Here is a 16475-nt window from a genome sequence, read left to right on the forward strand (position 1 = left end):
CAATTTAAAAGAACATCATGCAGTTAAATTGCATTAGCAGTGCATTAATTAGTCGGAGCTGTACACCTCCATGAAAGTTGGACAAAACAACTCCACTTGAACCCAATCCCCTTACCAGGTGACGCCTAAGACGTTGTGAGGTGACACACCACAAAAGGGCTGCTTGTAATGGTACCCCATCATGGCAGAGTCCCCCAGCTGAAGAGCCTTTCTCTGCTTACACCGTGCGTGTCTTTTTTTTCCCAACACTTGACTGCTGCGCTGTTTTCCAGTTTGTCGTTGTTGAAGTTTCTTTGTTTTACTCACTTTGTGTAAGAGCCGTCTACCCACCCTTGTCACCTGTGGAATTTATTTGCCCCTCGGTACTCGCTTTATCCCCACTGAGTGTGCCTTTCCCTTACCGACTGCTGTTTACAGATCTTCACTCCCCTACACCACCGCTTGTTGCATTAATTCTCTGTGAGGATGAAAAAGGTCTTTGTGTCAACAGTTGGAAAGACGTCTCAGCAGATAACAAGAGTGAAAAGGTTCTCCAAAGAAGTGCTGCCATTTTAGAGCACTGGAACAGTTTTGATAAGACAACACTATTTGGCCTAATAGAGCTGACCAATCACCAAAGTCCTACTGCCTACCACTAGTTTTAGACTACCAATTAAGGAGCAGCAAGGTCAAATGTCAAGTAACTATATTCAGTTAACACACCGTGTACTACACATTACTATTTAAAGCATTCAAAAAAAATGTATATACAGTCATATGAAAACGTTTGTGAGCCCCTCTCAGCCTGCGTAATGATGGACTCTCCTTTCAACAATAAAGATATCAGTGGGATGTCTGTCATCTCCTAGGAGTACTGCGGTGTTCTCCCAACACTGATTTTTAGTGACGCAGTATTTAGTTGTATGAAATTAAATCAAATGTGAAAAACTGGCTGTGCACAAATGTGGGTCCCCTTGTCATTGTGCTGATTTGAATGCCTGTCACTGCTCAATGCTGATTGGTGTGATGAGCTCGTTAAGCCTTCATAGACAGGTGTGTCCCATCATGAGATATAAAGGTATTTAAGGTGGTCAGTTGCAAGTTGTGCTTCCTTCCCTTTGACTCTCCTCTGAAGAGTGACAGCATGGGATCCTCAAAGCAACTCTCCAAAGATCTGAAAACAAAGATTGTTGAGTCTCCTGGTTTAGGGGAAGGCTACAAAAAGCCATCTCAGAGGTTTAAACTGTCAGTTTCTGTAACTGTAAGGAATGGAATCAGGAAATGGAAGGCCACAGGCACAGTTGCTGTTAAAACCAGCAGGTCTGGCAGGCCAAGAAAAATACAGGAGCGGCATATGAGCAGGATTGTGAGAATGGTGACAGACAACCACAGATCACCTCCAAAGACCTGCAAGAACATCTGGCTGCAGATGGTGTATCTGTACATTGTTCTACAATTCAATTTGCACATAGAACATATGTATGGTAGGGTGATGAGAAAGAAGCCCTTTCTGCACTCACGCCACAAACAGAGTCGCTTGTTGTATGCCAATGCTCATTTAGACAAGCCAGATTCATTTTGGAACAAAGTGCTTTGGACTGATGAGAGAAAAATGGAGTTATTTGGTCAGAACAAAAATCGCTTTGCATGGCGGAAGAAGAACACTGCATTCCAAGACAAACACCTGCTACCTACTGTCACATTTGGTGGAGGTTCCATCACGCTGTGGGGTGGGCTGTGTGGCCAGTTCAGGGACTGGAGCCCTTGTTAAAGTCGAGGGTCGGATAAATTCAACCCAGTATCAACAAATTCTTCAGGATAATGTTCAAGCATCAGTCACAAAGTTGAAGTTTCACAGGGGTTGGATATTCCAACAAGACAAGGACCCAAAACACAGTTGGAAATCTACAAAGGCATTCATGCAGAGGGAGAAGTACAATGTTCTGGAATGGCCGTCACAGTCCCCTGACTTCATCGAAAATCTATGGGATGATTTGAAGCAGGCTGTCCATCAAATTGAACTGAACTGGAGAGATTTGGTATGAAGAATGGTCAATAATACCTCCATCCAGAATCAGACACTCATCACAGGCTATAGGAGGACAGCATCTAGAGGCCAAAAGGAGGCTCAGCTAAGTATTGATGTCATATCTCTGTTGGGGAGCCCACATTTATGCACCTGTCTAATTTTGTTATGATGCACATTTTCTGTTAATCCAATAAACTTAATGTCACTGCTGAAATCCTACTGTGTCCATAAGGCATGTCAGATATTAAAAGGAAGTTCAGCCAACGGGAAACAAAAATCCAAAGAATTAACAGAGGGGCTCCCAAACTTTTTCATACGACTGTAAAACTAAAACTCAAAGGCTGTATATTTGAGCAGACAGCGTCCAGCATTTTAAACACACGCCAGGTCAGGTCAAACACCCTTTTTCTAAATGAAACCGTCCAGAGGGACAAAGTACTCATGGTGTCCAGAATTAAAGACTTCTAACAATGAAAATTCATATGGCTGTCCATCAGGCCAACACGTTTTAGGACTCTACCCTTCTGCAGGGCCAGATAAACTGGAAACGGATGATAAAGAGAGAATATTTACATCTTCTGACACCATACAAGTACAGGCTCTGAGAGGGGAGTGAAAGGGTCTAGAAACACAGATCTCTCTCCTCTCTACCGCTAGTTCTGACCACTTGTTCCTTGTACCTTTGGCCCTCTGAATGAAGAAACACTTTGTGATATTTGTGTGAAATCTACCAGTGACCATCTGTGTGTCCCCATCTTCTTGATGAAGACTTTCCTTTCAAGTAACAGCAGGGGTCCATTGTATTGATTTTAAACACTTCACTTACGCCACACGGCTCACCCTCCATGTTCTCCTTTTTTGTATTACGGAGACCAAGGCTGCACACTCCATTAGAGAGGAGCCCGTGCCCCGTGTGTGTGGTTGGATAGCTGAAGGTTTCCCTCAACTCACTGGGCTCCATGACAGAACCCCACACTCGCCTTCTGCTGCTAAGCTGCCTCCCTCTTCCTTGCCAACACTATCAATGTGTGTACCTGTCTCAGTCTCAATGTTCCGTTTAATTACCCAGCCCAGATCTTCCACCATTTCACCCCTCAGAGGCAGAGGTCAGCTGTTAGTTTAGTGCATACGCACACGCACACACACACACACCGACACACTCACACACACCGACGCACACACACACACACACGCACACCGACACACTCACCGATTGAATTATTGAGCCGTTCTCCTTTCTTCTTTTTGCTTTTCTTTGTCTTTCCTTTTGGTTGTGGAGATTCTGCGGAGTGCAACAAATTCTGGTGATCTTCAGGCTGAAAGGGCGACTCGTTGAATGAGGTGGCCTTCTCTTCCTTGAAGTGGTTAAGCTGCTTCTTGCCATTTATATACAGAAGTTTGTCATCTTTCTTCATGCCGTTGATCGAGAGCTCTTCTGCAGTTTTAACCTTACATTCTACGTGGGGCTTGTGAGTGGCCTTCGGCTGCTGCTCTACAATTCTGGGCCCCTCAGGGGACCTCTTGGCCACCTCTTGTTCGGTTCTGCTAAGAGAAGCTTTCAGTTTTGTTTTGCTGCTACATTCTTTAAGTGCAGATGAATGAAAAAAATCCGATACTACCTGCGCTTTGAATTTTGCTTCTTTCTGCAGTTCTGCACAATGTGACGGCCTTGACCCTTTGCCATTTAATAAAGTGTGATTTAAAAAAACAGAGTCAGAAATTGTTCGCTCGTTACTAACGGGCACCCATGTGGGCGAAACGGATGATTTCATAATGTTGTCAAACGACTGGATATTAACATGGTGAAAATTTTCTAGTGCGTTCTTAGCTGTCTCTTTTAAAGGCTGAGGGGTTTGGAGAACGGGATCTGTCTTTGACGGCTCTTTTGCTTTTTCCTTTTTCTTCTTCTTGGCCACTCGAAGATGCTGGAGTTCCTGGAGTCGCTGGAGTTCCTTTTCAAGTTTTTCCTCCTCCTCTCTCTGCCTTTGCTCTTCCAGGAGCTGCTGTTGTTCTCGCTCCCTTGCTTCAGCTTCAACACGGGCTTTCTCTTCCATCTACAAAAGCAATAAAGAAGCCAAAATGTTTAATGTTTGAGACCCGCAAACAAACACACAAAGCCTGTTTTCTGAACTGTCAGGTGTGAACTCATTTCAGGGTCACTGACAGACCACGCACTGCAATTACCTTCTTTTGTTTGTGGCGGGCGCGCTTTGCGGCTCTGGAGCTATTGGTGGGCTTGGATTCTGCACTGTTTATAAACTGTAACAGATCTTCCACCTTCCGATGGTCTTCTATACTCTCTCGCTCGAGGGTCTGGTCGTCCTTCTTTGGCTGTTCTTCTTTTCTTTTTGTGAGGCGCAACCGCAGCTTTTCACGCATTTCTGCATAGTTCCTGCTTGTCGGTGCGGCGGGAGGCTACAGAAGACAGGAAAGTGAGCAAATGCTTTAGGAACGGAAAAATGATTAGCAATCTTAAGAAAAGCGGCAAAGCTTAATTATTCATGACACAAAAAAATATGAAGAGTTATACAAAAAAGAAATTCTGAAGGTTCAACTGGAACAGATAAGCAGACTGGGAAATGTGGGCCAAGTTTCAGTGTATGTTCAATTGGATTCACATTCTCACTTGTAAAGTGATTATGAATCACCGCACGTTGTGTAGAACAATAGTGAAGTGTGAAAAACGCAAAAAACGTACCCCACCGTGGCCAAAGAATTCGCAGTAGCAGCAGTCACAGTACTTTCCCTCCTTCTGATTGGTCGAGGTTGAAGTGCTAGAGCTGTGTTCAGAACAACTGTCCTCATCCTGGCTCTCCTCTCCATCGTACTGCTGATGGTCATAGCCATTATTGCTTTCACAGTGATGACCCTCACAGTCCGGGTCACTATTCAAAAAGAAACCACAACATAAATAACTTCATTTTATGTTTTTTTAGAACATTAGAAGATTATGACAAGAATAGGCCATTTGGCCCAACAAGCTCGTCTATTCCTATTCACCAAGATTGTCCAAAATGACATCAGGTTGAGATCTGAAGGTCCCCAAAGTGCAGCTCTCCACCACACTACTTGGTAATTTATTCCTAACATTTGTGTGAAATCTGCCCTTAGGTTTCCAGCCATGTCCCCGTGTTCCGGTTCAGAAATTTCCACTTCACTAATTCCCTTCATAATTTACATGCTTCAGTCAGGTCTCCTGTTAATCTCCATTATCTTAAACGGCTCAGACCTCGTAGTCCTCTAATCCGCCCAGTCGCTCATCTCTGGACTTTCCAGCACTGCGGTGTGTTTTTGTGATACGAAGACCACAACTGAACACAGCACTCCAGGTGAGGCCTCACTAGAGCCTGGATTTGTGCTCCACGCATGGTGAGCGACACCCTAACGTCCCATTAGCTTTCTACATCACTTCTGTCCACGGTCTTGAGAGTGAGGACTTCCTTAGGACTCTTAGGTCCTTCTCATAAGGCAGGGGTCCTCAATCCTGGTCCTGGAGGGCTGCAGTGGCTGCAGGTTTTTGCTCCAATCCAATTGCTTAATAAGAAGCCCTTACTGCTCAAGTGACACTTCTGCTTCACCTTAGTGGTCTCGCTCGTTAAGATTTGGAACCCTTATTGCTCATTTTAGTCGTAAACAGCCGTACTCTTGGTTTTTAATGGCTCCTAATTAGCAATAACATGCAAACGACAAAAGAGACAAGCATTTCTCCAATTAGTTCGTTACCATTGACTCCTGTGTGTGTTTATCACGCACTATTGGGTTTAATTAAATACTTGGAAGGAAAGTGAAGGACTGAGAATTAGTCCTCCAAATTATTTGGATGATATCCTTAGAAAGGGGAAGAAAATCTCAGATATGAGAATGAGCCAACATGGCATAACATTAAATTATTGGCAAGAATTGCTTTCTAATTAAGCAACCGGGTCTGAACAAAAAATCTGCAGCCACTGCGGCCCTCCAGGACTGGGACTGAGGACCCCTGAGTTAGGTATATAAAGAACAGCAGCCCGGCACTGATTTAAGATTGTTTTAAGTGCCACACTGTTATTTCAAATCTAACATTTTTACTTCCTACACGTAATATTTCAAGTAAATTTCATCAACCACAGCAGACCTGCCCAAGTCCCTCTGTAACAACTGAGCTGGTTTTCTACTATCTGCTCTTCCACCTACTTTGGTATCATCTGTAGACGTAACCAGCCTACTGATTATATTCTTATCAGTTCAGTTAGGTCAGGGGTCCTCAATCACCGTTCTGGAGGGCCGCAGTGGCTGCAGCTTCTCCTTCCAGCCAGTTTCTTAATTAGAAGACGGTCCTTGCTGATAATGAAACTTGGCATTTTACTATTTGGCTTGTTAGTGCACTCATTCATCCAAGGGAAATTTGAATTGCACTGCAGAGTTTCCTTCTCTGAGGACATTATCCATGTGTTTTGTGGACCACAACAGATTTAAACTTAACGGTCCTTCCAGTTCCTCTCTCATTTATTTATTTTTAACACAGACACCTGATGGTGCATATGGACAGGTTTAAAAGGAAGCCCCTTAGCTGGAGAGCTGCTGGTTTGTTGGTTATCTGCATTCCATTATTAAGTAATGTCTGGTCAATTATACAGGCGACAATTAAAACACATGCAGCTGCTAAAAAGTAAAACAGCGAATTAAGGCTTCTGAACTGTAACAAGCCAGATAACTAAAATCCCAACAACTGTATTGCTTTAGTAGTAAACAAATGGGGTCTGATTAAGAAACTGGTTGAAGTGAAAACCTGCAGCCACTGCGGCCCTCATATATAAACGGTGCGTACGCACAAAAATGTTACGTATGAACGTTTCCACGCTCAAATCACTTTGTATAAAACCTAAACTTGGCATAAAGCCACGCACATTTTCATGCCAGCTCAAACCCTGGCGTACGCAAATTCTCTGCTCTGTTTTGCAGACTGGTGGCACCCAGTGCCAAAGCAGTGCTACTGTTCCTCTGTGGTTTCCCTTTCTTTAGATCCACGTCCCTGAAACTAACTGCATATTGATTATTAGTTTAATGCATCGGATTGTAATTAACCAGTAACAATATAATGGTCCAGGGAAGAGCCAAAGTATTCCAAATACCATAATAACTGCTTTAGCGTTGTTACTGTCACTGCACCTTCGTCTTTCAGCTGCTCCCGTTATGGGTTGCCACAGCGGATCATCTTTTTCCATATTCCTCTCACTGCACCACTCAGAGTATTTATATCACTGTATCTGAGTGTGAATCACAGATCTACAGCAGAGAATTACCAGGGTACAGCATCAAGCATACACTGCCTCAGCCATGCACACAGTCTATTTGAACTGCTCTCATACGACAAATGCTTCAGAGCCTTTGCTGTACAGACCTCGCGGTTCACAAACAGTTTCATCCCAAGAACTCTAAACGCACTCAATCAGTCCATCAAGTGCTCCTCATAGAACTGTTAGTACTTATAAGTCCAATCACCTCACTGGAAACCTGCGATAGTTATAATATTGCACAACCTGAGCCACTTTATAAAGTGCGTATTTACATATGATGACGATATCATTTTTAAGATGAAATGCAGCAAAATATGTTGATTATATTATACAGATAAAACTTTAACATCATTTAAATAATCAGTATTGTTAATAATTAAACATGTGAGGACACGGTGCTACAGCGCTAGCGAGTTCACGGATTGTTCTTGCCTCTCGCTGTATTCTTGCTGGTGCTGATGTGACACTGGATGGATAAACGGACAGAATAATTAAACACATACTATGAAGATACTTCGATGTTCATTAAAAGATTTGAAGAATCGGTGTTCTAAGCTTACAGATGGCTTAACGTCTATTACAGAGCTGATTGTGTGGCGATTGGGTATTTGGAGAAAGAAAAGAAAGGAGAGCAATTGGAGGTTAGTACATTTGAAAGAGACAGCACTTCTGTAATAAAGCATTTCATCGAAGGTCACACATGGCGCAGCAAGCCTCTTGTGTGAGATATGAACAAGCACTGCGCCACTGTGTTCCCATGTTTAATAACATGCTTTCATTCCTATCATCATGAAAAAGATATCACGTATACATCTCAGTATTTGAATTATTCAGAGAGCTGTAATATCACGAATGTAATGGATTCTGTGTCCTGTCGGAGGAAGAGAAAGAACGGAAGCACGTAGTGATTCACACACACAGAGCACATACAAAACAAAGCATTTAATGAGCTACTTTAATTACGATGGGATTGAGAAACTAGTAAATTAAACGATTTAAAGATGAAGTTTATGATGTTCTACTTTAATGACAAAATAAACTACGTGATTAAAGTGGAAATTTCAAGATTAAAGTTGACATTTTGTGTTTTTTCCCCCACTGTGTGCCTTTTTTTTTTCTCTGTACCCTAATAAGCTTTCATATGACACTCAGATGGTGGGCTACGACTTCCCTTTTCACGCCGACTTTGATATCTGACAACTTCTTTTTTATTTCGGGCACTGTGCGACTTTGTGAACGTGAGCTTTCAAGTTTCTCCGACACGCTATGTCACTTCCTTTTGTTGTTTATCCCACTGTTTAAACCAACAAGTAGTACGCTTTTCTTTGCCTCCACTTGGTATTCACTGAAATTCTTCTATTTTCCCTTGTACTTTTGACATTGTCTTTTCATAGAAGGCTGAGCTTAAGGGCTATTTATATTGATTTGCATATTGAAACGGCGTAATTCTGGGAGGAGTTGGGGCGGGGCAGCAGGCGCGTGCACAACGTTTCACACTGACCGGGATTTATGTAGCGGAAGAACGTGGAAGTTGGCGTACGCACAGATTTATGCATCTGGATTTTTTTGTGCGTAAGCACATTTCCACTTTTGTTTGTACGCCATGTTATAGTGCGAGTTCTACACACGACATTATGCATGAGGCCCCAGGACTGTAATTGAGGACCTCTGATCAACAACGTAATTAAAATTTGTCTTTGACGAATGAAAGTGCTAACTAGGCCTAGAGTTCAACAGCAAGTTTCATTATCAGCAAGAGTGGAGTTCTAATTGGGGAAACTGGCTGGAATGAAACCCTGCAGCCACTGCACTGCGGCCCTCCAGGACTCTGATTGAGGACCCCCTAGTTAGGCGTTTAAATTCTTATGTGTCTTATTTTAATTTCTTATTTTGTCTTTTATTTTTCTTTTCTTCATTATGTAAAGCACTTTGAGCTACTATTTGTATGAAAATGTGCTATAGAAATAAATCTTGTTGTTGTAAAGAACAGCAGCCCAGCACTGACCCCCGCGGGAGGACACCATTTTTAACATCGCCTAATTCTGAAAATGTACCCCTCACTTTGATCCTTTTGCCGAGATGCAAGCTGACGTACAGAAGAATAGTCCTGACAAAATTAAATAAATATGCAAATAAACAAATGTATTGAGAAACGCGACCATAAATACATTAGTTGCCTGTGTTTTTTTGTATGTATTGATTTCAGCGACGCCACATGAAACACGTGTTCAAATGAGCGGGTCACTTTCAGCCATCCAAGCTGTGATCTCGTGAGTACTGTGTTCTGAGTAGAGTGGATGTAAATCTTCGGCTGTCGCGTGCCACATTTACAGGCTTCTGATGAAGAGCTTGTACACAATGAAAAACAGAAACATCGCACTGATGTGGGGCGCAGAGACCCTTTGCTTTGGCTCAAGTGCATCTCAATGTTCTGCTCATTGGTGAGATGTTTGGAGTCACCCTGTGCTCAATTCAATTGATTGCCATGATTAAGAAAGGCACACACCTGCCTACAAAAGACGCCACAATTGAGCAAATAAAACAAGCCGTGAGGTCAAAGGAGATGCCGGCAGAGCTTAGAGACAGGACTGAGTCGAGGGACAGGCCCGGGGAAGGCTGCAGCACTGGAGGCTCCCAACGGCACAATTCATAAACTTCAGACGTTTGGGACAACCGCAACTCTTTAGAGTCGGATGTCTGGCCAAACTGAGCAATCAGGGGAGAAGGCTGAGCTCCAAAGAACCTGAATGGAGATGGGAGAAACTTTCAGAAAGACAACCATCACATCATCACAACACTCCATCCATCTGGTCAGATGGAAGCCCCCCTCAGTAACAGGCACATAAAAGGAAAGCCCAATAGGAGTCTGCAAAAATACACATAAAGGGGTCTCAGATTCTCTGATTTGGTAAACCCGTGATTGAATCATTTAGTCTTTTCAGAAACGTTGAGATGAGAACGGACCCTTCAGCCTAATAAAGCTTATCAATCCAATTTAATTTTTCCAAAATAACATCATGTCAAGCTTTGAAAGTCCCTAAAGTCCTGCTGTCCCCAGACACCTCTTGGTCGCTTATTCAATGTGCCAGTGGTTCATCTGTACAAAGACAAACTTCCTAATGTTTGTGTGAAATGTCCCCTTAAGTTTCCAACTGTGTCCCCGTGTTCTCGATGAACTCATTTTAAAGTCAGCGTCTCGATCTGCTGCACTAACGGCCTTCCTCATTTCAAACACTTTAATCTTGTCACCTCCTGATCTTCTTTTGCGTAATCTGTAAAGGCTCCGCTCTTTTAACTTTCATTATAACTCATCCTCTGTAGCCCTGGAATGAGCCGAGTCGCTCTTCTCTGGACTTCTTCAAGTGCTGCTCTGTCCTTATGGAGACCAAAACTGACCACAGGACTCCAGGTGAGGCCTCACCATTTGTGTTATAAAGCGTGAGCAGCACCTCCTGTGACTTGTACTCCACACATCAGGGCGCTATATACGGTAACCTGACATCTGTTAGCCTTCTTAATGTCTTCTAAACACTGCTTGGAAGTCAATAGTCCACTATGACTCCTAAATCCTTCTTATAAGGGCTACTATCGATTTTCAGTCGTCCCACTGTGTATTCCACTCTAACGCCTTAATTCTAAGTGTCATGTCTACAGGAAACCAGACACCCCACCATTCTCACAGTAAAGCCGGGTGGTGGCAGCATCAGACAAGCTTGCACAGCGGTATCCTTAATGAAAATCTGCTTTATAGACTTCTCTGGATCGCAGAATCTTCCAACAGGCCACAAGGCAAACCCAACAGAGAAATGGCTTAGGGACAACTCTGTGAATGTCCTTGAGTGGCCCAGTCAGAGCCAGCCGAACTTCTCTGGAGAGACTTACAAGCAGGTGCCTATCAATGGTCTCCAACCAGCCCATCAGAGCTTACTTAAGAGGATCTGCAGACAACAACGGCAGATGTTCCTCAAATTCTCATCATTGTGAAGACTGTTGTATCAAACCCAAGAAAACTCCAGGCTGTCGTTACTGAATATTTGTGTCAGGTGGGTAAGTTTTTACTTGTCACAAATTCCTGTTTTCATTTTGTCATTCTGCAGTGCTTAGGTGTTGCATGATAAAGGAAAAAAATGAATTTAAATTATTTGGAATTCTGCAACATAAAAAGGTAACAAAAAAACAACATCAAAATATTTTCTGAATGCTCCGTATGGACACACACAACCAGAAGGGCCCACAGAGTTTAGATTCTTATAAAGGCCTTCTGATTTACATTTCTGCCATAACAAGCACCAAAGTCTAGACGGCTGTCGGGCAACCGGTGTGCCATGCGGCGTGGAATTTTCTAGGGGAGCCGCGAAAACTTTTGTAAAATATTTAAAATTGCTAGTGTTTTTGAACTTTTGGTTGATTAAAAAGGTAATGTTTAAAAAAAAATATTTTATGTTGGAAAAACAGATAACAGTTAATCAGATTGTTGAATAAACGAATGTATTTATTTTGAATGCAAGTTAAAATTTTTGCTGTTCACCATTCATCATAACATCAACACCAGCGGTGTCAAAACCACAACTCGTTGTTAGAAGATCTCGCTCACTGTATGGATACGGAAATGAAGTCTAAGAAACGTGACAGACTTCAAATGATCGACAAGGACATGCGCGTCTGTCTTTCGAAAATTGATCCTCGCATCAATCTCATATGTGCTGAAAAACAATCTCAACGTTCACATTAATTAAATTTAAGATTTATCCTTTGATTCCTTTATTAATAAAATGTCTTTCAAACTTGTAAAAATGAACTGTTTTTATTGGCGATTGTCCATAGATTGTGTCGTCACGACTTTATTTATGGGCAGTCCCTCAGGTGCGCCACGAAAGAAAATTTTTGGACTTAGTGCACCGCAACTCGAGAAAAGGTTGCCTTTCACTGGTCTAGACGGCTGTCGCTCAGCAAAAGAAACTTTTTTTGTTTTAAGTTTCTGCATTAAATCGACAAAATCACCAGTCGGTTAATTGATCAGCAGTATTGGCCAAGTCCTCTGTGGGACCCCAGTAGGCGATTATCGGCATTTCTAACACTGATATGGTTTACAATTCGACATCCTGCTTTATCTATCTATCTATCACAACAAGCAGCACAATGCATACAGTTGTGCTTGAAAATTTGTGAACCCTTTAGAATTTTCTACATTTCTGCATAAATATGACCTAAAACATCATCCGATTTTCACTCAAGTCCTAAAAGCACAACTGTAGCTTATAAAAACTTATCAAAAGTTACCGACGAGTGACTTTAACTTTATAGATCAATAGATAGATAGATAGATAGACAGACAGACAGATAGACAGATAGTGTGAAATGCACTATATAATAGATAGATAGAAGGCACTATATAATAGATAGATAGATAGTGTGAAAGGCACTATATAATAGATAGATAGAAGGCACTATATAATAGATAGATAGATAGTGTGAAAGGCACTATATAATGGATAGATAGTGTGAAAGGCACTATATAATAGATAGATAGACAGATAGTGTGAAATGCACTATATAATAGATAGATAGGTGTGAAAGGCACTATATAATGGATAGATAGTGTGAAAGGCACTATATAATAGATAGATAGACAGATAGTGTGAAATGCACTATATAATAGATAGATAGTGTGAAAGGCACTATATAATGGATAGATAGATAGACAGATAGTGTGAAAGGCACTATATAATAGATAGATAGATAGATAGACAGTGTGAAAGGCACTATATAATAGATAGATAGAAGGCACTATATAATAGATAGATAGATAGTGTGAAAGGCACTATATAATAGATAGATAGACAGATAGTGTGAAAGGCACTATATAATAGATAGATAGTGTGAAAGGCACTATATAATGGATAGATAGATAGACAGATAGTGTGAAAGGCACTATATAATAGATATAGTGTGAAAGGCACTATATAATAGATAGATAGAAGGCACTATATAATAGATAGATGGATAGATAGATAGAAGGCACTATATAATAGATAGATAGATAGTGTGAAAGGCACTATATAATGGATAGTGTGAAAGGCACTATATAATAGATAGATAGATAGATAGAAGGCACTATATAATAAATAGTGTGAAAGGCACTATATAATAGATAGATAGATAGTGTGAAAGGCACTATATAATGGATAGATAGTGTGAAAGGCACTATGTAATAGATAGATAGATAGACAGATAGTGTGAAATGCACTATATAATAGATAGATAGAAGGCACTATATAATAGATAGATAGATAGTGTGAAAGGCACTATATAATGGATAGATAGATAGACAGATAGTGTGAAAGGCACTATATATTAGATAGATAGTGTGAAAAGCACTATATAATAGATAGATAGATAGATAGACAGATAGTGTGAAATGCACTATATAATAGATAGAAGGCACTATATAATAGATAGTGTGAAAGGCACTATATAATGGATAGATAGATAGTGTGAAAGGCACTATATAATAGATAGATAGATAGATAGACAGATAGTGTGAAATGCACTATATAATAGATAGATAGAAGGCACTATATAATAGATAGATAGATAGACAGATAGTGTGAAAGGCACTATATAATAGATAGATAGAAGGCACTATATAATAGATAGATAGATAGAAGGCACTATATAATAGATAGTGTGAAAGGCACTATATAATGGATAGTGTGAAAGGCACTATATAATAGATAGATAGATAGAAGGCACTATATAATAGATAAATAGTGTGAAAGGCACTATATAATAGATACTTTATTAATCCCAATAGGAAATTCACAAGAATCACAGAAGGCACCGAGGGCTTAAAACGCCACTTTCTTGCAAGCCGCCTCATTTTTTGCTTAGTGCCCGCTCTGCTGCCACGATACCCGCCTTCTTAACTCGTCAGGTAAATAGTGTACCACTCCGGCAATGGCATTTGTCCTCAGCGCTCTAAGTTGAATACTTGAATAGATGAGCCTCGGCGTGTAAAAATCCATGCCCACATTGTAAAAGTAAGTTTGTCCAGGGAACTCATAAAATAAAGCGATAGGAGTGATCAATAAAAAAGAGAAGAATAAAAGTAGAAAAATAAAGTCGTACATGAAGCTGCTGAAAAGGCTGCCACTCTCGACGGCGCCTGATTCACAATCACAATATGATATTTTCTATTGGCGTGCTAAGGTGTCCAGCCTGCATTTCCAACATTCACTGGCCTAGCGGGCACACCACAGAATGACGGGCTCACTAAACTGTGACTTCTACTTGCTCTTCATACAAACACAGAGTGATGGCTCTGAGGCTAAGGATCTGCGCTGGTATCCTGAAGGTTGCCGGTTCAAATCCCCGTCACTGCCAAAAAAGATCCTACTCTGCTGGGCCCTTAAGCAAAACCCTTAACCTGTAATTGCTCCGGGGCGCTGGCTGTACAATGGTTGACCCTGCGCTCTGACCCCAAGGGGTATGCAGAAACTAACAAGTTCCTAATACAAGAAATTATATAAGGCGAAATAAAGAACAAAAAAAAAAAACACGACGAGACATTCTTCAGTATTTGAGATATTTTTCTGTTTTGCTGCTAGGTTATGATAAACGTGTCTGGAGATTATTCAGCTAAGGACGTGCGTTTCCAGGTCCGGTGGTTCTCCTGATTAATCCAAGTGGCGACGTGTTAATTAGCCGATATGAGTAGCAATTCCTCTGGATGGGAATGGCCGTATAATCATACATTTGGTGATGACTGAGTGATTGTAAGCCTAATTAATGAGAACTACAATATCCTGGCTCAGCGGTACAACATTTGGTTACCAGTTGTGATGACACCTTCCTACAATTAACATTACAAAAGCTTAAGAACTAATACATCAATTTAAGAAGACCCACCATACTCCCTAACAAGTACCACTTACCAAACACCACCCAGTAGAGACATCATAAACATCTTGGGGGCAAACATGAGCAAACATGGCCATATTATTCTTTCCATATGTATATAGCGTCACAGAACTTTTTTTGCACCATTTGTTTATTAACTTGTTGTGTTCTCCATATACGTATGTCTGCACTGAAGGAGCTGCTGTTACTCTCACTCGCTGCACACGTGTATGGTGACAGCAGAAGGCATTCTGTTCTATGAGGGTCTTTAAGTCAAAAGACAGAAGCAGCCTGCAAAAAGGGACAACAGCGCCCCCTCTGTTTAAGGAAGGAGAATCTTTCTAGTGTGAACTCGGTCAACCCCCCTGCAGTTTTCAATTCTCCACCGATGCTGCGGACCGAGTTTTTGTTTTGCTCTCTATCACTCGATGATAGCGTCAATGGACACACACTGTCGGGTTGCACCTACGTTAATCACTTTGGAACTCTGTGTGGAATTACAGATCAGCCATTTAACTACCCCACTAGCAAATCTGAAATTTTATTACACATTTCTTTCAATGACTATAAACTGAGCGATGCACTTCTAACAAGTATGTGTGAGGTAGCCAGTGAACGTTCACACTTGTTCTAAATAGCCGATATTTATATGGGCAACTTCTATTTAGGAAAACGAGGAGACATCACTGCCTCCATTAAGGACAGAGTTTACTCACAAAAGGATTTAACTAAGGACAGAAGAAACTCTTCACCTAATATTAAATTCAACTCAATTTACTATTAACATAATTTAATAAATGTCATGTGTAGTCTGTGGTAGCTTATGTTCTGCTGGGCTGGTGTGTAAATGTTAATGTAATCAAGGATTTAAATACATCTGTAAAATGGACAAGTAAATATAATAAGTGCATATTCTGGAAAGCACAGCGTATTCTCTCAGACAGAACCCACCCAGAGCACTGACAATTCTAGTTGATTCCATCTGGTCACAGGTTGGACTTCCAGAAGATAAAAAGCAACGGGTTCAAATCCTCCATCAAGCTCCACCATCCCAAATGCTAGTAACGTTCAGAAGTAGATTTACTTTACTAAACTTCCAGAGGCTTGGCTTGAGGGTGATCACTAGTCAGGTCTTAATGTTGGGTTGATGTTTTTAAGGGATTTGATATGAGGTTCTACCACACGTATCATGCTCACTACTTTATATATTTTACTTATTTATATAAAGTTACTATAGAAGGACCCGAGTTCTTGTTTGTTGGATTTTTAATGTGATATTTTGGTCTTTCTTT

At 41.2% G+C, this 16475-nt stretch overlaps 1 protein-coding gene across 2 annotated transcripts in view; it reads right to left on the minus strand.

Moving 5' to 3' along the window:
- Positions 1 to 16475, minus strand: part of fam193a (family with sequence similarity 193 member A) — a 144412-nt gene that overhangs the window by 7253 nt on the left and 120684 nt on the right. For both annotated transcript variants that reach the window (XM_051928618.1, XM_051928617.1), the window contains exons 18-20: positions 4707 to 4893; positions 4193 to 4423; positions 3219 to 4062 (exon numbers count right to left, since the gene is read on the minus strand). In XM_051928618.1, the coding sequence (XP_051784578.1) occupies positions 3219 to 4062; positions 4193 to 4423; positions 4707 to 4893 (1262 nt within the window). The remainder of the gene's footprint in view (positions 1 to 3218; positions 4063 to 4192; positions 4424 to 4706; positions 4894 to 16475) is intronic.

Source organism: Erpetoichthys calabaricus, chromosome 5 (assembly GCF_900747795.2).
Source record: "Erpetoichthys calabaricus chromosome 5, fErpCal1.3, whole genome shotgun sequence".
Lineage (NCBI taxonomy): Eukaryota > Metazoa > Chordata > Cladistia > Polypteriformes > Polypteridae > Erpetoichthys > Erpetoichthys calabaricus.